A 20,895-nucleotide genomic window follows, 5' to 3' on the forward strand; every position below is an offset into this window, starting at 1 on the left:
TATATATGTTTATATATATATATACGTGCAGTCAAATTCAATTATACTTACATTCAGAATACATTATCCAACTCTAGCTATGTAAATTTCTACTTTTTCTTAATCAATGAAGAACTTTCTCTAGTAGTAAGATTTCATTTTGTGCTATAGTATGAATTGTTCGAGGTGTGAACCAAAAGCATTTAAGATTAAACAATAATTAAAATGATTCACACTAGTCTAGGCAAATGAATATGGATATGTAGGTTTTCTTTGTTCTTAAAACATACCTGTTATTTTTACTCCTTCCTTCGTTTCAGCTGGTACACCAACACCAAACTCATTTTCTCCAGAGACTCTGAAGTAGTAAATCTCCCCTTCTTGTAAGTTGGTAATTTTGTAGGAGAGGCGGTTACAGTTGCTGGTCACTGAGACCCATGCTTTCTTACTGGCCTCCCGTTTTTCTATGTAGTAATTCTTCACTGGTGCTCCACCATCATTTTCAGGAACATCCCAGGATAACACTGCAGACTCCCTGGTGACATCATGTACAGTAATACTGGCTGGAGGACCAGGAGAATCTAAAACTTTGACAACTAAGGTCAGTGAAGCAGCGTTCAAAATATTCTGAATTGTTAATGTGTATTTTCCAGAATCATTTCTATTGGCATCTTCAATAGTCAGTGATGTATGAGAGTCTGTGGAATCAATATAAGCTCTAGCGCAGAGGTCAGTGTCTGGTTTGCTCCAGGAGACACTGGGTACCGGTCTTCCTCGGAAAGGCACAGTCATGGTAAAGGAGGCACCGGCCTTGACGATCAGGGTCTTCTTCATTTCACTGTCAAGATCAAATACAGGTTCTTCTTCTCTTTCCTTTGCTATCTGGGGATCGGAGCTATCACTGGGATCACTAGCACCGACCTTATTGATAGATCTTACTCTGAAAATGTATTCGGCTCCTGTGGTTAGTCCACTTATTGTGTATTCTGTGCCCCGTAAGTTCTGAATGGCAGTTTTCCAGTCAGTTTCATCAGATTTTTTAAATTCTACAGTGTATCCAGTTACTGGGGACCCACCATCAAATAAGGGCTTAACCCAGCCAATAGTTATATTGGTCTTGCCTGAGTCCACGATATTGGGTTTGGATGGAGGAGATGGTAAGAACACGGGATCTTCTGCCTGGATTAAGGGAGAGGTTTCACTTGGAAGGCTCAGGCCTGCAGCATTTTCTGCATATACCCGATACTCATATTCACATCCTTCCCGAAGTCCTGTTGATTTCACTCTCAGATCATAAACTGGTTTTTTGTTTACACGCACCCATCGTAGGCTGTTTTTCTCTCGCCTTTCAATTATGTATCCAGAGATTTCACTGCCTCCATCACTCTCTGGTCTTGCCCAGCAAAGTGTCATGAACTCTTTGGTCACAGATGTAATTTCCAAAGATGTGGGTGGACTTGGAACCGTAAATGGATCTAGTGCCTTTACAGCCATACTCTCCAGGGGCTCGCCAACACCATGTTTATTAACACCGGTTACTCTAAAGATGTATTCATTGCCCTTGAGCAACTTGGTCACTTTACAGGATGTTGTCCTTAACTCTCCTTCACATATTGTCCAAGCAAGGCGACTTGTCTCGCGTTTTTCTACAATGTAATAGTCGATAGCTGCGCCACCATCTTCTTGGGGCGGTCCCCAAGAAACAGAGCATTTCTCAGCAGTGAGGCCAGTTATTTCAAGTGGTCCTGCTGGTGGGCCAGGCTTATCAAGTACCTTGCAATTAACTGCAAAAGACCGAGTTCCAGCAACATTCTTCAGTGTTAGCACATACTGCCCAGAGTCTCGTCGGACACAGTCTTTCACTGTTAGCAAAGTATTGTAATCTGTTGAGACAATTTCTGTTCTTGCTCTCTCTTCAATTTCTACACCATCCTTGGCCCAGGAAATTACTGGCAGAGGTCGCCCTGCAATGTCTGCATTTATCTTAAGGACCTCTCCAGCTTTGACAACAATAACATCTCGGAACTTGACATCCATCATAATTCTTGGAGCCTCAACATCGTCTTTAACTGTGATAGGTCCAGTGGATTCAGATGGCTCACTAGTTGAGTCAGCAGCATTCCTTGCGAAAACCCGGAATTCATAACGCTGGTCTTCAGTAAGTTCGGTTACTTCAAAGTATGTTTCTTGTACGTTAGTAAAGTTGCACTTCAGCCACCGGCCATCTGGTAGTTCTCTACGTTCAACAATGTATCCGGTGATCTTAGCTCCACCGTCATAATGTGGCTTAGACCATTTAAGCGACACTGATTTCCTCGTGATATTTGTGACTTCAGGTTGTCCAGGAGGGTCACAAGGGTCTCTTGCAGGGACTGGTTCACAAGACTTACTGCATTTACCAATTCCAGCAATAGTCTCAGCATATACACGATACTCATACATCAGTCCTTCATCAAGGCCGGAGACTTTGCTTTGAGTAGCAGTGATGAGGCTCTTATTTGCTTTTGACCAAAGAATGCTGCTTCTTTCTTTATACTCAAGGTGATAGCCAAGTACTTGACTTCCTCCATCATTAACTGGCACTTGCCAGGTTACCAACATGGTGGATTTTGTGGCATGCACAACTTTAGGAGTACCAGGAGGACCTGGGGGGCTGAATGGATACTCTGCAACTACAGCTGAAGAGGCACTGTAGGAGCTCTTTCCGTAGCGGTTTTCTGCACAAACACGGAACTGATACTCACTTCCTGTTACTAGACGAACTATTTTAATGGATGTTCTTGCAACTGCCTGTGAAACTACGTGCCATGTTGTAGAAGAGGTTTCTCTCTTTTCAACGATGTAATTGCTAATCTGGCAGCCACCATCATATTCTGGAGGATTCCAAGAAATGGTTATATTGTCACAACTAACCTCATCAATATGTATAGGTCCGGGAGGTCCTGGTTTGTCAAGCACAATTATAGTAATAGGAACTGTTATGGATCCAGCACTGTTTGAAACACATAATTCATAAGTTCCAACATCTTCCCTTGAAGCTTCCTTAATTGTTAGTGATGTTACAGTCTTTGAAGAAGAAACATTTACTCTAGTTGTCTCTTTAAGAGTCTGACCATCTTTTTTCCAGCTTACAGTAGCTTGAGGTCTTCCTTTAAATGGAACATCAATCTTCAGTTGGTCTGTAGCCTTTACATTGAAAGTATTGAAAGGAAGCTCAACTGAAGGCTTTATTTCAATATCTCTTGCAATTACTGGCACTCCAAGTTGTCTTGGGTCACTTTTTCCTTTTTCATTAAGTGCAGCTACCCTGAAGATATACTCCTCTCCAGCAGTTAGGCCAGATATAGTTGCTTCTAGAGTCTTAACTTGTGTGCACATGCTCCATTTTTCACTCCCTTTGGTCTGCATTTCAACTACGTAACCGGTAATTTTGCTGCCACCATCACTTTCTGGTCTCTCCCACTTAATTGTAGCTGTGTTACGGGTCACATCAACAAGAGTTACTCTTCCAGGTGGGAGGGGTGTTTCAGAAGCTTTAACAGGTTCAGTTGTTTCAGCTGGCAAACCAATCCCATATTCATTGGAAGCCAAGACTTGGAAGTAGTAAGAACATCCTTCTTGCAGGTTTTCAATCTTAAAAGTGTTCTTCGTGCAATTGTTTGTAACAGTAGCATACACTTTTCTCGTGGTTTCTCGTTTTTCAACGATGTAGTTCGTAATCTTAGCTCCGCCATCAATAAGCGGTGGTTCCCAAGCCAGTGTCACTGAGTCTTTCTTCACTTCTCCTACGGTCAAATTCACAGGGGCACTTGGTGAGTCGAGAACTCTGACGTTAACAAAAGCAGTTTTAGAGCCACTGTTATTTTCTAGTGTCAGATTATACCGACCACTGTCAAATCTGGTAACGTTATCAATTACCAACATTGTATATGAGCTGGTCACCTCAATCTGGGCCCGGTCAGTGAGAATGCCTTCTGCCTTTTCCCATTTAACTTCAGGTTCCGGTCGACCTTTGATAGTGACAAATAAGCGTAAAGTAGCACTCGCACGCAGAATGACCACTTTTCGGAGATCAGCATCCAGTTCTATTTCTGGTGGCTCTTGCCTCTCTTTAGCAACAACTGAACCGGGTATAGTTGCAGGTTCACCTACGCCTTCAGAATTGATGGCACAAATACGGAAGTTATATTCAGTATTTTCTTTAAGCTTGGTCACGGTGAACTGCTTTCCTTGTAATCCTGTTGGCGGAGTGCACATTGTCCATTCAGCAGCAGTGGCTTCCTTGACCTCAACAACATAGCCCTTAACAGGAGCGCCGCCATCATAAATTGGCTTATTCCACACCAGGGAGACAGAAGATCTGGAAGTGTCTGCCACTTTTAGATTACTTGGTGGTCCTGGTGGATACAGAGCATCACATGCACGATAGAAAACAGATGGCTCACTAGGTTCACCCACACCAGCTGCATTTTCAGCAGCAACTCGGAATTCATAGGAATGCCCTTCAGTAAGGCCAGTTACCCTGAATCGAAGATCTGTTAGTGTTTTCTTGTTGCACTTGGTCCACCTGATGCCTGCCTTATCTCGTTTTTCAAGAATGTAGCCCTCGATTTCAGCACCTCCATCATCCACTGGGCGTGCCCATGTTACGACGACAGACTCTTTGGTGATTGCTGAGGCTTCAGGTGGGGAAGGAGGACCTGGTGGTTTATAAGGATTACGGGCTACAACAGGCTCAGATTCCAGAGGCTCTCCAGTTCCATATTTATTCACAGCCATGACACGGAAAATGTACTCATTACCAGGAAGAAGTTTAGTGACTTTGTAGTTAAGGGCCTGTACCTCAGTTGAAACCTGGGTCCAGGAGAGTCTGCTTGTCTCTCTCTTTTCAATGATGTAATGTGAGATATTAGCACCACCATCTTGTAAAGGTGGGTTCCATGCCAGGTAACATTTTTCAGCAGTCACTCCAGAAACTTTCAGAGGCCCTTCAGGAGGCCCTGGCCTGTCAAGTACCTTTACAGTGATTGGTATAGACTTTGTTCCACCCACGTTGCTGAGTTTCAGGATATATTGTCCTCCGTCACTACGTATACAGTCTTTGACAAGAAGAGTTGTTTTCTGAATAGTAGACTTAATTTCCATCCTGGCAGCTGTTTCTTCAAGCTCTTTCCCATCTTTTGACCAAACAATATCAGGTATAGGTGTGCCACGGATATCAGCTTCGAGGACAAAAGTCTCTCCTGCGTGAACAACGATGACATCTTTATATCTGGGATCCAGTGAGGCATTTGGTGCATCAATTTCATCTCTTGCAGTAATGGCGCCAGTGCTTTCAGATGGTTCACTAAAGTTGCCAGCTGCGTTTCTTGCAATTACTCTGAATTCATATCTTTGGTCTTCTACAAGTCCACTCACTGTATATTCAGTTTCTAATACATTAGTAAAGCTGGCTTTCATCCAACGGCCGTCAGGTAGATCTTTCTTTTCTACAGTATAACCTGTTATTTTGCTGCCGCCGTCATAGGCGGGTTTCTTCCAATTCAGTGTGACACTGTTTCTTGTAATAACAATGGCTTCAGGGCGACCTGGTGGGTCACACGGATCACGAGCAACAAAGCATTCCGACACTTTGCTCGGCTTGCCGATGCCAACAATATTTTCAGCAGAAACTTTGAACTCATACTCAAGGCCTTCATCAAGCCCAGTTGTTTTGAATTTGGTGTCTTGAATGGGAGTCTTATTTAATTTGACCCATAAAATGCTGTTCTTTTCTTTCTGTTCAAGATGGTAGCCAGTAACTTTGCTGCCTCCATCATTAACTGGCTCGTGCCACTGCACAAGCATTTGATCTTTCGAGACTGATGTCACAAAAGGAGTGCCAGGTGGTCCGGGTTCTTTAAATGGATATTGTACAGTAACTGGTTTAGAATCCAAGGGGGCACTTTTTCCATACCTGTTTTCTGCAAAAATTCTAAACTGGTACTCAGTGCCTGTTTTCAGTTTGGTTATTTTAATTGTTGTTCTTGCAACTGTTGCTGATACCATGTGCCAAGTGGTGGTAGTTGTATCTCGCTTCTCTACAATGTAGTTGCTTATTTGGCAGCCACCAGTATAGGCTGGAGGTTCCCAAGATATGACCACAAAGTCTGCACTAACTTCATCAAACCGAACTGGTCCAACTGGAGGTCCAGGCTTTTCCAGAACGATAATGCTGAGATTTTCAGTTGCCGTACCTGCACTATTTGTTGCTGTTATGGTGTATTTTCCAAAGTCATCTTTGTTACTTTCTGTAATGTGCAAAATAGTTGATGTAGCTGTTTCCTCAACATTTACTCTTGTTGTCTGTTTAAGAGGCTCGCCATCTTTGACCCATGAAATTTCAGGTCTCGGTCGGCCAATGACAGGAATTTCGATTTTAAGACCTTCTCCAGCTTGAACACTGTATGTGTTAAATGGTAACTTAAAACTAGGCTGTATAGTCAAGTCCTTGGCTATGACAGGAACACCAAGCACTCTTGGATCGCTTTTTCCTTTCTCGTTGTAAGCCTTGACACGGAACTGATATTCTTGTCCAGAACTCAGACCAGTAACAACTGCATTGCAGACTTTGGATTCAGCCACAACACTCCATTTTTCTGTTCCTTTGGGCTGCATTTCAACAACATACCCCAGGATTCTGCTACCACCATCATGTTCAGGTTTCTCCCACATCAGCGATGCACTAGTCTGGGACACGTCAGTGAGTGTGACCTTTCCTGGTGGGGAAGGAGGTTCAGCTGCTTTCACAGCATCAGCGGTTTCCACTGGAACACCAACTCCAAATTCATTTTCAGCCATTACTCTAAAGTAGTACATGGCTCCTTCTGTAAGATTCTCAACTTTAAAGCTTGTTTTGCTGCATTTATTACTCACATTAGCATATGCTTTTCTGGTTGACTCACGTTTGTCAATAACATAGTTCTTGACCTTTGCACCCCCATCGATGATGGGTGGTTCCCATATCAGAAGGACAAAATCTTTTCTCACTTCTTTGACTGCCAAATTCTGTATTGGTCCTGGGGTGTCGAGAACTTTCACAGTTACAAAGGCAGATTTAGATCCACTGCTGTTTTCCAGCTTGAGAGTATATTTTCCAGCATCACTTCTATCACAGTTATCTATTGATAGTTGGGTATAGTTTGCTGCTTTTTCAGTTTGGACCTTATCTGTGAATTCACCTTCCTCTCGAGACCAAGTGATCTCAGGTGTTGGGCAACCTTTGAATGGAATGTGAATTCTGACAGATCCACCGGCTCTTACAACAATTCCTTTCCTTAATTCAGAGTCAAGGTCAAGTTCAGGTGCTTCGAGTTTATCTTCTGGTTTCACAGTACCAGGAACTGATGTAGCCTCACCTAAACCAACTTTATTGAGGGCACAGACTCGTATTTTATACTCCTGGTGTTCAGTGAGTTTTGAAATTTCAAATCGAGCGGCTCTCAGGCCAGTCTGTGGAGTAACTATTTGCCATTCTTCTTCATCAGCTTTACAGATTTCTACTACGTATCCCAGGATCTCACTGCCACCATCGTAGATGGGTTTACCCCAGGCAAGTGTAATTGAATTTTTAGTGGTGTCTACAATGTGTGCATTGATGGGGGGGCCAGGTTTGAACACAGGATCGCAAGCCTTATAATACACTGTGGCTGGACTTGGTTCTCCAACTCCAGCAGCGTTTTCTGCAGAGACTCTGAACTCATACTCATGATCTTCTGTTAATCCTGTTACTCTTAGACGCAAATCTGTAATGCGGCGTTTATTACATTTTATCCACCTAATGCCACTTTTGTCTCTTTTTTCTACAATGTAGCCAATAATCTCACTTCCACCATCACTATCTGGACGGCTCCAACAGACGGTCATGGAGTCCTTGGCAATGTTCGTGACTTCCAGGCTTTTTGGTGGTCCAGGAAGCACAAATGGATTTTTCATGAGTACTGGTGCAGATTCCAAAGGCTCTCCGACACCGTATTTGTTGACAGCCATTATACGGAAAATATATTCATTCCCTTCTAAGAGTTTGGTAACTTTCAGAGAATTGGTTACAACCTCTGAAGCAACAACAGTCCAGGCAAGCCGACTTGTTTCTCTCTTTTCAACAACATAGTGAGAAATGTTGCTGCCACCATCTTGAAGTGGTGGAGACCATGTTAAGGTGCATTTTTCAGCGGTGACTCCAGTAACCTGGACTGGCCCTTCTGGAGGTCCTGGTCTGTCTAACACTTTTACATTCACTGGGAATGACTTAGAACCTGCAACATTGGAAGCTCTTAAAATATACTGTCCGCCGTCAATTCTAATGGCATCCTTTACAATAAGTAAAGCCTTGAAATCTGTGTTCTTTATTTCACATCTAGCAGATTCTTCAATTTCCTTATCTCCTCTTAACCACTCAATGGTAGGTAGGGGCTTTCCGTGGACATCAGCTTCAAGCCTGAATGTTTCTCCAGCATTTACCACAATTGTGTCTCTGAATTTTGGATCCATTGAAATTCTTGGGAGTTCGACCTCATCCTTGGCAGTTATCGGTCCAGTACTGTCAGAGGGTTTGCTTATTACACCAGCTGCATTCTTTGCAATGACTCTGAATTCATATCTTTGATCTTCAGTAAGACCTGACACAGTAAATTGAGTTTCAATGACGTTTGTGAAGCTGGCTTTCATCCAACGACCCTCAGGCAAATCACGTTTCTCTACAATGTAACCCGTAATCATACTTCCACCATCATATGCTGGTTGGGTCCATTGTAAAGTGATTTCATGTCTTTTAACTATTATTGCTTCTGGGGTTCCTGGTGGGTCACAGGGATCTCTGGCTACATAGCATTCAGAATTCTTGCTTGCTTTGCCTACACCAACAATATTTTCAGCATAAACTCTGAATTCATATCCAATGCCTTCTTCAAGATTGAGTGCTTTAAACTGGGTGTCATGAATAATAGTTTTGTTGACCTTTGTCCACAAAATACTATTTCTTTCCTTTCTCTCAAGGTGGTAACCTATGATTGGGCTTCCTCCGTTATTGATTGGTTCATGCCACTGTATAACCATGGAGTCTTTGGAAATGGCTGTGACAAATGGTGTGCCTGGAGGGCCTGGTTCTTTGTAGGGATATTGAGCTACAATTGGCTGAGATTCCAAGGCAAAGCTTTGTCCATATCTGTTTTCAGCGAATATTCTGAATTGGTATTCTGTACCAGTCTTCAGTTTGGTCACTTTGAGTGTAGTTCTGGCAACAGTAGCAGAAACAACATCCCATACTGTGGTGGTTGTATCTCTTTTCTGAACTATGTAGTTAGTGATCTGGCAGCCCCCTGTATACAGTGGAGGTTCCCAAGATAAGGTAATACTTTCAGCACTGACTTCATCAAATTTAACAGGTCCTTTTGGAGGATCAGGCTTATCTAGGGTTATAATTTCGATGGATGCTGTCTTCTGACCAACAACATTAGCAACTGTGATTCCATAATGTCCACTGTCATCCTTATGAGTTTCTTTAATACTGAGTATGGTGAGGTCAAGCGAATCAGTAACATTGATTCTTGTAGTCTGCTTCAGTGGAAGACCGTCTTTAGTCCAGGTAATGGTTGGCTTAGGACGTCCAGAAATTGGCACTTCTATTTTCAAATCTTGGCCAACCTGTACACTGTAATTGTTAAATGCAGGTCTTACATCTGGCTCAATGACCAGATCTTTGGCAACTATTGGAACTGCAAGAGACCTAGGATCACTTCTTCCCTTTTCATTTACAGCCACAACTCTAAAAAGGTATTCTTCTCCCTGAGTTAGGTTGGTAATTACGGCTTCAAGGGACTTGACTCGAGCACACTCTGACCATTTCTCATGGTGTTTAGCTTGCATTTCCACAATATACTGAATGATTTTACTGCCGCCATCATGTTCAGGCTTTGTCCAGCTCAAAGAGACACTGTTTCTGGTGACATCATCCACGGTTATTTTTCCTGGAGGTTGTGGGACTTCTGCAACCTTAATTGGATCATCAGTATGGGCGGGAAGGCCAATACCATACTCGTTCTCAGCTGTGACTCTAAAGTAGTAACTGCAACCTTCTTGGAGTTGATCGATTTTCCAAGAATTCTTATGGCAATTTGTGACAACCGCAGCATATGATTTCCTTGTGGCTTCACGTTTCTCAACAATGTAATTTTTAATTTTGGATCCCCCATCCAACAAAGGAGGTTCCCATGTAATTGATACTGAGTCTTTGGTGATTTCTGTGACTTTCAGATTAACAGGTGGACTTGGTGTGTCCAGGACTCTCACAGTAACAAAGGCAGTCTTTGTCCCACTGCTGTTATCTAACGTGAGAGTATATTTTCCACTATCATATCGGTTGACATTGTCAAGAACAAGAGAGGTGAAGCTGCTAGTGCTGTCGATTATAGCTGCGTCTCGGATTTCACCATCCACCTTTCCCCATTTAACTTCTGGTGTAGGACGACCTCTAATAGGAACAAATAACCTTAAGGAGCCGCCTGCCCTTATACTTATAATTTTCCTTAGTTCTAGGTCAAGATCAATGTCTGGTGCTTCCAATTTTTCTTCAACTATAATAGGTCCAGGGACGTCAGCATGTTCTCCAACTCCAGCTTTGTTAACAGCACAGATACGGAAGTTGTACTCATGCTTTTCCAACAGCTTCTCGACTTCTGTATTTGTTTTATTGATTCCAGTCGGTGGAGTGCACATTGTCCATTCACCAACACTCACGTCACATTTTTCAACAATGTATCCTTGGATTTCACAGCCACCATCATATATTGGTTTGCCCCAAGAAAGGAAGACGGAAGATCTGGTAGTATCAATGACTTTGGGATTGTTTGGAGGTCCTGGTTTATAAATAGGATCACAAGCCTTTTGGTAAGCAGAAGGTGGGCTTGGCTCACTGAGTCCAGCCGCATTCTCAGCTGAGACTCTGAATTCATAATTGTGATTTTCTAAGAGTCCAGTTACTCTCAAGCGCAGTTCGCCAATCAGACGTTTATGGCATCTTGTCCATCTGATGCCCTCTTTATCCCGTTTTTCAAGAACATATCCAAGAATTTCACTGCCACCGTCAGATGCTGGCCTTTCCCATACAACGACCATTGAGTCCTTGGTCACCGCTGTGATTTCTGGAGCTTTTGGTGCATCTGGCACTACAAATGGATTCTTGACAACTACTGGCTCAGATTCAAGAGGTTCGCCAACACCATATCTGTTGACAGCCATTATACGGAAGATATATTCATTGCCTTCAAGAAGCTTAGTAAGCTTGCAGCTGAGAGTTTGCACGTTGGCATCAACCACAGTCCAAACCAAGCGGCTGGTTTCTCTCTTTTCCACAATATAATTTATGATATCACTCCCACCATCTTGTAGTGGGGGTTTCCAAGCGAGTGTGCATTTTTCTGCTGTAACTCCTGATATAACGATAGGTCCTTCAGGTGGCCCTGGTCTGTCAAGAACTTTGACATTTACAGTGACTGATATCTCTCCTGCAACATTTTTGGCTTTCAGTATGTAATTTCCACTGTCAACACGTATTGCGTCCTTTACATTGAGACTGGTGGCAAAATCAGTGCTCTTTATTTCTAATCGAGCTGTATTTGAAAGCTCCTGATCACCTTTTATCCACTGAGTGGTTGGTACTGGTTTGCCATAAATATCTGCGTCAATGTTGAATAACTCACCAGCGTGAACCACGATTGTGTCTTTGTATTTTGGATCCATACGAATTCGTGGTGGTTCTACCTCATCTCTTGCTGTTATTGCGCCTGTACTTTCTGAAGGCTCGCTAAACACTCCTGCAGCATTCCGAGCTATAACCCGGAACTCATATCTGTGATCTTCAGCTAGGCCAGTTACTTCAAACTGAGTGTCAATGACATTTGTAAAACTGGCTTTCATCCAGCGGCCCTCGGGCAGTTCTTTCTTCTCAACAATATAACCAGTGACCTTGCTTCCACCATCATATGTGGGTTTCTTCCACTGAAGAGTCACAGAATTCCTTGTGACAATGATTGGCTCTGGCCTTCCTGGTGGATCACATGGATCACGGGCTACGTAGCTTTCTGACACTTTACTTGGCTTGCCGACGCCCACAATGTTCTGTGCGGAGACTCTAAATTCATATTCAATGCCTTCGTCGAGGCCAGTTGTTTTAAACTTGGTTTGAGGAATGGGTGTCTTATTCAACTTAACCCAGAGGATGCTATTTCTCTCCTTGCGTTCTAGATGATAGCCAGTGACTTTGCTGCCTCCATCACTGACTGGCTCGTTCCATTGTACTTCCATACAGTCCTTGGAGGAGAGCGTTACGAACGGTGTGCCAGGAGGACCAGGAACTTTGAATGGATACTGGGCTACAGTAGGCTCTGAATTGAGGTAGGTACTCTTTCCATATCTGTTTTCAGCTGCAATCCTAAACTGATATTCACATCCAGTCTTTAACCTGCAAGCTTTTATTGTTGTCCTTGCAACAGTAGCTGACAGAATTTGCCAGGTGGTTGTGGAAGTGTCCCGTTTTTCTACGATGTAATTATTGATAGAGCTTCCACCATCATACTTAGGTGGGCCCCAGGAGAAAGTGATACTGTCAGCTGTCACTTCATCCATTTTAACTGGTCCCGTTGGAGGCCCTGGTTTGTCAAGAACAATAACATTAAGGGTTTCAGTAGCTTCACCAGCTGAGTTAGTCAGTTTAACTACGTAATGTCCAACATCTTCTCGGCAGGCTTCCTTTATCGTCAGTAGTGAGTTATTTTCTGTGCTCTCAGCATTTACTCTGGTTGTCTGCTTCAGTGGTACATCATCTTTATGCCAGGTTGCAGTTGGCATAGGGCGTCCAATGAATGGAACATCGACTTTCAGATCTTCACCTGCCAGTACGGTGAAAGTATTGAACAGGAGTTTGAAGGCTGGTGGAATGACAAGATCCTTGGCAACTACTGGCACACTCAGTTGTCTCGGATCACTGATGCCCTTCTCATTCTGAGCGGAAACACGGAAAGAGTATTCTTCACCCTGAATTAATCCAGTAATAGTGGCTTCGGTGACTTTGACTGTGGCACATGTGGTCCATTTGTCACTGCCTTTGCTCTGCATCTCTACAATGTAGCCTAGAATTCGGCTGCCTCCATCATGCTCAGGTTTCTCCCAAGAGAGTGACACGCTATTTCTTGTGACATCCACCAAAGTTATTTTTCCTGGAGGAAGAGGTCGTTCTGATGCTTTCACAGATTCTGCGGTTTCAGCAGGCAGCCCGATGCCATATTCATTTTCAGCGAGAACCCTGAAGTAGTAACTACAGCCTTCTTGAAGCTGGTCTACCTTCCAGGAAGTCTTGTGGCAATTTGTTGCAACAGTTGAATATGCTTTCCTTGTTGATTCCCGCTTTTCAACAATGTAGTTACTTATTTTTGAACCTCCGTCAAGAAGAGGAGGCTCCCATGTCAATGTGACAGATGTCTTAGTGACCTCCTTTACCTTCAGATCCTGTGGAGGGCCTGGTGTATCCAGTACTCTGACACTGACAAATGCAGACTTGCTGCCTGAGCTGTTTTCTACAGTTAGTATGTATTTGCCACTGTCGAATCTGTTTACGTTTCCAACGGTAAGCAGGGTATAAGAGCTTGTGGACTCAATGCTAGCTTTATCTAAAGATTCTCCGTGTTCCCGGGTCCACTTCACCTCAGGTGCTGGCCTTCCTTTGATTGGAACAAAAAGTCTCAGGGTACAACAAGCTCTTAGGGTAACAACTTTGCGCAGTTCAACGTCCAGTTCAATCTCTGGAGGCAGCATCCTGTCTTCAGCCTTTGGAGTTCCAGGAACAAGTGCAGGTTCCCCAATGCCTTCAGAATTCATGGCATAGATGTGGATTTTATATTCCTGGTTCTCTGTGAGGTTGGTGATAGTGTAAGAAGTTGCCTTGAGCCCGGCTGGTGGAGTGACAATATGCCATTCATCTTCTTCTGGCAGGGCGATCTCAACCATATACCCAGTGATTTCGGAACCACCATCATAGATAGGTTTGTTCCAAGCAATTGAAATGGATGATCTGCTTGTATCTAGAACACGTGGGTTACCTGGCGGGCCAGGTTTAAACACAGCATCACAGGCTTTATAAAATGGACTGGTAGCACTCGGTGCGCTGATTCCAGCAGCGTTCTCAGCCATGATCCGGAACTCATATTCATGTCCTTCTGTCAGTCCAGACACTTTATACCTTAAATCAGTAAGAGTCTTTTTGTTGCATTTCACCCAGCGTTGGCCAGCTTTATCACGCCGTTCCACAATATAATTGATGATTTCGCTGCCGCCATCAGAGTCAGGATGTCCCCAGCAGACAACCATGGAATCTTTAGTAATAGCTGTAACTTCAGGATTTTGGGGTGGATCAGGTGGTCCATAAGGATCTAGTGCAAGCACAGGCTCTGATTCCAGTGGCTCTCCAACTCCATATTTATTTACAGCCATCACACGGAATATGTATTCATTGCCTTTTAAAAGTTTAGGGACCTTTAGTCTTGTTACTTGGACTTCTGAAGCTACATTCGTCCATGCCAGTCTGCTGGTTTCACGTTTCTGAACTACATAATTGTCAATTTTGGCACCTCCATCGTCCAGTGGAGGCAACCATGACAATACACATTTTTCTGATGTCATTTCAGATATAGCTAAAGGTCCTTCGGGTGGGCCTGGTCTGTCAAGAACTTTGACATTGAAAATATGTTTAGCGAAACCACCAGGATTGGTTGCCGTAAGGGTATAGGCACCGCCATCCCGTCTTAGTGAATCCTTGTTTACCAGATTAGTAGAGAAATCTGCCATTTTAATTTCTAATTTTGCTGTGTTTTCAAGCTCCTTTCCATCTTTGGTCCATTCCATTGTTGGAGGTGGGCGACCTGAAACATCAGCTTCCAGCTTGAATGCTTCACCTGCTTTTATTATAATTGTGTCCTTAAATTTGATATCCACCATTATCCTTGGTGCTTCAACGTCGTCCCTGCATGTGATAGCATCTGATGGCTCAGACGGTGGGCTAATAGCACCAGCAGCATTTTTGGCAATCACGCGGAATTCGTATGCGGCATCTTCTGTTAGTCCGCTGACTGTAAATTCATTCTCCAAAATGTTGCTGAAGTTGGCTTTCAGCCACCGTCCATTAGGAAGATCTCTCTTTTCAACTATGTAACTGGTAATTTTAAAGCCTCCAGTATATTCAGGCTTAGCCCATTGAAGGGTCACTGTGTGTCTAGTAATATTTAGAGGAACCGGTTTCCCAGGTTGGTCAATGGGATCCAAAGCTGACATAGGTTCAGATGGCTTGCTCGGCTTGCTTTTGCCAGCCATGTTTTCCGCGATCACTCGGAATTCATAAGCAATACCATCTGCAAGTCCACTTGACTTGAAAATGTTGCCTGGTACTAATGCTTTGCTCACAGTCTGCCAGAGAATACTATTTCGTTCTTTTCTTTCAATGTGGTATCCTAAAATGGGGCTTCCACCATCAGAAAGAGGCTCATGCCAGCTGATTGTCATTGAATCCTTGGTAACTGCAGTTACCTGAGGGGTACCAGGAGGCCCAGGAACCTTAAATGGATAGTTGGCAACTACAGATGCTGATGTGATGCCTGGTCCAACTCCGTATCTGTTTTGAGCTTTTACCCGGAATTGATACTCCACTCCGGTAGTAAGGTGAGTGGCTTTGTAGGTAGTGCGTATAACGGTGGCTGCTAACTCAACCCATGTGGTACTGTCAGTCTGTCGCATTTCTACGACATAGTTGCTTATGGGTACACCTCCATCATTCTCAGGTGGGTCCCAAGAGAAGGTGACAAAATCAGACGAAACGTCATCAAATTTGATTGGTCCAGTAGGTGGCCCTGGGATATCATGGACTTGAATGGTGACGACATCACCAACCTCTCCCGCAATGTTCCTTGCTGTTAATGGGTAGGGCCCACTATCGCTTCTTACACACTCATTGATATTTAAGATGGTTGAAGTCGCTGTGTTTTCAAAATTAACTCTCTGGGTCTGTTTAAGAACCTGGTCTCCTTTCTTCCATGTAACTGTGGGCTTTGGTCGACCTAGCACTGGAATTTCAACTTTGATGTTGTCACCAGCTTTAGCAATGACTAATTTTTGATAAATGCCATGGAGATCCAATTCTGGAAGCATTGTCTGCTCCTTGACGACGACGGGTCGGCTTTCTCTAGGGGCACTTCTCCCCGCACTGTTCACTGCCATCACTTGGAAGGTATATTCTTCCCCTTCAGTTAGATTCTTCACAACACATTCTAACCCCTTCACGGTTGTGATGTGGGTCCACTGGTCAGAGCCTTTTCTTTGGGCTTCAATCACATAGCCAGTGATCTTACTGCCACCGTCGTGCTTGGGTTTAGGCCACGCCAGGCTGACTGTGCTCTTAGTTATGTCCATAATGTTAAGACTGTCTGGCGGTGATGGTACTTCGGAGGCTTTTACAGGCTCTGTTGTTTCTGTCGGCTCACCAATTCCATACTCATTTTCTGCCATCACTCTGAAGAAGTATTCATGTCCTTCAGACAAGCCAGTAACTTTGTATGTGCATTTATGGCACTTAGTGGTGACCGTGGAGTAGGATTTCCGTGTTGCTTCTCGTTTCTCCACAATGTAGTTTGTTATATGTGAGCCCCCATCTATCAGTGGGAGGTCCCAGTGCAGGGTGACACTCTCCTTTGTGATGTCAGTAGGCCTCAGGTTAAGGACAGGTCCTGGTGTATCCAAGACTCTGACGTTAACAAAACCACTTTTCTTCCCAGCGGCGTTTTCAATGGTCATCACAAATTTACCGGTGTCGTATCTGTTACATTCTGGGATGATCAGGAGCGTGAACGACTCTGTACTTTCAATGTTAGCTCGGTTTTTAAGGTTGATATTGTCTTTGGTCCATGTCACTTCAGGAGCAGGACGACCTTTAATGGGCACAAATATTCTAATACTGAGTCCTGCTCTCACAACAAGGGTTCTTCGAAGCTCAGCATCTAGTTCGAAATCAGGAGCCATCTCCCGTTCTACAATTTCAACATTTGAAATCACTGCTGGCTCCCCAACACCTGCATCGTTGATGGCACTGATTCTAAAATTGTATTTTTCTTTAGTCTGAAGATCAGGGACGACAAACTCGGTGATTCTGAGGGTGGTTCCTGTCGTATCCTTTATCCAGGCATCATCTCCTACTTTTTGATGCTCTACGACATAGCCAGTGATTTCAAGCCCACCGTCATAATGAGGCTTGCCCCATGCCAAAGAAGCAGATTTCTTGGTGGTATCAGTGACACGTGCATTTGAGGGTGGTCCTGGGGGATCTGAAAAGGAGACAAAGGCACAAAAGTGTTAAGGGTTTGGCTTTTGTATAAATTACATAAAATATTGGCACTCCCAAATGGGCTGTATTGAAAAAGATAAATACTAACATGCTACATCTTTCATTAGAACAGGATTTGAAGTATCACTAGGCGGACCAATTCCTGCTTTGTTCTCTGCACTGACACGGAATTCGTAGGTGTTTCCTTCTTGCAGTCCTGTTACTTTGCATCTGAGATCGGAAACTGGAGTCTTTGTTGCTCTCACCCATCGCAAGCCTTTCTTCTCTCTCCTTTCTACATGATACCCTGTGATCTCACTGCCACCATCATCAACTGGTCTTTTCCAACTGACAGTGGCAGTGTTTTTAGTGACATTGGACACCTCTGGTTTTCCCGGGGGGCCAGGTGGACCTGAAAAGAAAGCAAATTTATGAGAAATCTATGATTTCCTAAATTCTGCTGCAAATGCTAACATATCAGTTCCTTTATATGCTCTACGTACCAAATCTGTCTACCATCTTGACAGGTTCGGACTGTACGGGTTCCCCTTTGCCATACTGGTTTACAGCTGAGACCCGGAAGAGGTACTCATTTCCCTGGATAAGTTTGGTTGCCACATGCCTGCAAGACTGAATATCTTCGGCAAACACTGTCCACAAAAGTCGGCTGGTTTCTCTCTTTTCAAGAACATAAGACTTAATTGGTGAGCCGCCATCTTCTAAGGGAGGTGTCCATGTAAGCGTTGCTTTTTCAGCAGAAACATTACTGACTTCGATCGGACCTGGGGGACCAGGTACATCGAGGACTGTCACCTTCACATGCTCCTCCTTTGTGCCAAAAGCATTGGTAGCAGTGATGGTGTATTCACCAGCATCTTTTCTAGTGGCATACTTGATAGCAAGCATGGAAGATGTTGGGGTTGAAGTTATCTGAACGATGTCTGATGGTCTGATGTCTTTTCCTGCCCTGGACCAACTTGACTTTGGAAGAGGCTTGCCGAGAATGCTAATGGCATTCAAAACAATGGTGTCACCTGCTTTAACTGTTAGCCCATCCTTTATTGTGGGATCAAGGACAATGGTTGGTGCCTCTGCAAAGAAAAAAAGAACATTTTCATCAGAAAAGGAAGGACGCTTAATTTACTTTTGTTTATGTGCATAAAAAGTAAAATAGACCTACCATATTCATCCTTGCAAATAATGGTTCCTGTACTTTCTGATGGAGCACTGATAGCACCTGCTGTATTCTTTGCTCTAATTCTGAATTCATATTTTCCACCCTCAACAAGGTCAGTAACAGTAAAGGCACAATCTGTGACATTAACATGGTTGGCTTTCATCCAAGATTTAGAGGGAAGATCTCGCTTCTCCACTATGTATCCAGTCAACTTATGACCACCATCATATTTGGGTTCAGTCCAAATGAGAGTCACTGAATTCCTTGTTACATTAATAACCTCAGGTTTGCCAGGAGGATCTAAAATAAAGCAAAAAACAGACAAAGAAACCCAGTCAAACACACACCAATGTTCTCTTCATGAAGAAAATACACCTGGATTTTGCTTTGTATGATGACTTACCAATTGGATCAAGTGCCACAACTGGCTCTGATGGCAGGCTTGGCTTGCCTACTCCTGCCAAGTTGATTGCCATAACTCGGAATTCATATTCCAGACCTTCAGTTAGTCCTGTCACTTTGAAGTCTTTCATCCTAACAGGAGTCTTGTTAGCCCTCTTCCACAAAAGGCTGTTCCTTTCCTTGGACTCGATATGATACCCTACGAAAGATCCAGTGATGTGTCAATTCACATAGAAAGTACAAATGTAGCCTGATTTTTAAATACATACGTACACACACACACACACACACACACACACACGCGCGCGCGCACGGAACAAGTAATCATTCTTGCTTGTATGTATACTTCTATTACCTAGGCATAGAGCCATTTTTTCCTCTTGGAATAGACGTTTATTGCACCTTCTGTCAAAAAGTTTTAACTTACAAAAATAGATATCATTAAGAAAGCCTTTATTAACTATTACATTAGGAGGTTTGCATTGAAATTAAGCATTAGCTTAGTGAATTAGCTTAATGCTTCAGGTACTGAATGCATAATGAACTGAAAAAAGGAAAATACGTGTTTGTATGTGCAGATAGTGCTATGAATAAGGAGTACAGATTCAACTTGTTTTCAGGGAGGAAGATTTGGAAGAAATCGTAATGTAAACGCTGTAGGGTAAGAGCCAACTAAATACCTGTAATTGGAGAGCCTCCAGTTCTCCTGGGGTCAGTCCAAGTTAGAGATACGGAATCATGTCTGACATCCACAATATTGGGAGGTGGGGGAGCATCGGGCACATCTAGGAAAAAATAGATAATGCAAGATTTATAGTCAGGAATGTATTATAAATGAGCCAGAACCATGTTTTGCTTTATGTTTTCTGACCTTGAGACACTTACCAAATGGATGTCTAGCAACAATTGGCTCCGATTTCAAGCCCTCTCCTACACCGTATTTATTTTCGGCACTGACCCTGAAGGTGTATTCCATACCCTCAAGAAGTCTCATGACTCTAAAGGTGGTTTTCTGGACAGCTGAGGCACATGTCACCCACTTGTTGTTTACAGAATCTCTCTTCTCTAGGATATAGTTGGTGATCTCAGAACCTCCGTCGTCCTTTGGAGGACCCCACTTTAAGGTCATGGCTTCTGCTGTGACTTCGTCAAATTTGATCGGTCCGGTGGGGATGCCAGGCTTGCCGACAACTTTTATGGAGAGGGTTCCCTCCTTGGTGCCGGCAACATTCTTCAGTGTGATTGTGTATTTTCCAGCATCAGATTTTTGGCAGTCATTCACTACAAGAGTTGTGTTAACTGCAGATGACTCGATACTGACCCTTGTGTCTGTTGCCAGAGGATCTTCTCCTTTCTTCCAGGACACGGATGGAGCTGGCTTGCCCTTTATGGGGATCTTAAGACGGAAGTTGCTGTTTTCTTTAGCCAAGTAGCACAAACCAGGAAGGTCCTTTAAGTCAAGGTCAGGAGCCACTGTAAAACAGCAGAGATAAGTTATTGTTATTTTTAATGCCAGGCAGTTAATTTTTTCAGATCGTTATAGTTTTTAAAGGATTTTTACATAAGCCAGTGAGTAGGGCTCAAGAGGGCACTTTTGATGACAAAGGGAAAATGGAGATGATGGCTGAAGGCTTACCGACGTCATCCTTTGCCACAACAGTGATTTCACTTGGGGTCCCTTCTCCGTTTTCATTCTCAGCACTCACTCTGAAGGTGTATTCCTCCCCTTCAGTCAAATCTTTCATGGAATACTGTAAGTTTAGTGATTTCATTACTCGTTGCCACTTATCTTCTTCAGTCAGGATATCAACGACATATCCGATAATTCGACTCCCACCATCGCTGCGAGGCTTTTTCCAGCCTATGCTACAAGATGACTTGGTCACAGACGTCACTTTAAGGTCCACAACTGGTCCAGGGGTTTCTAAAGCAAAGGAGAAAC

At 43.5% G+C, this 20,895-nt stretch overlaps 1 protein-coding gene across 1 annotated transcript in view; it reads right to left on the reverse strand.

The window, feature by feature from the left end:
• TTN (titin) overlaps positions 1–20,895 on the reverse strand; it is a 276,735-nt gene that overhangs the window by 32,659 nt on the left and 223,181 nt on the right. Inside the window, exons 269-276 of the mRNA XM_024732830.1 lie at positions 20,590–20,877; positions 19,839–20,426; positions 19,634–19,738; positions 18,955–19,152; positions 18,555–18,851; positions 17,878–18,465; positions 17,484–17,786; positions 270–17,375 (exon numbers count right to left, since the gene is read on the reverse strand). Coding sequence (XP_024588598.1) covers positions 270–17,375; positions 17,484–17,786; positions 17,878–18,465; positions 18,555–18,851; positions 18,955–19,152; positions 19,634–19,738; positions 19,839–20,426; positions 20,590–20,877 — 19,473 coding nt within the window. The remainder of the gene's footprint in view (positions 1–269; positions 17,376–17,483; positions 17,787–17,877; positions 18,466–18,554; positions 18,852–18,954; positions 19,153–19,633; positions 19,739–19,838; positions 20,427–20,589; positions 20,878–20,895) is intronic.

Source organism: Neophocaena asiaeorientalis, unplaced genomic scaffold, assembly GCF_003031525.2.
Source record: "Neophocaena asiaeorientalis asiaeorientalis breed wild unplaced genomic scaffold, Neophocaena_asiaeorientalis_V1.1 scaffold96, whole genome shotgun sequence".
NCBI classification, from domain to species: domain Eukaryota; kingdom Metazoa; phylum Chordata; class Mammalia; order Artiodactyla; family Phocoenidae; genus Neophocaena; species Neophocaena asiaeorientalis.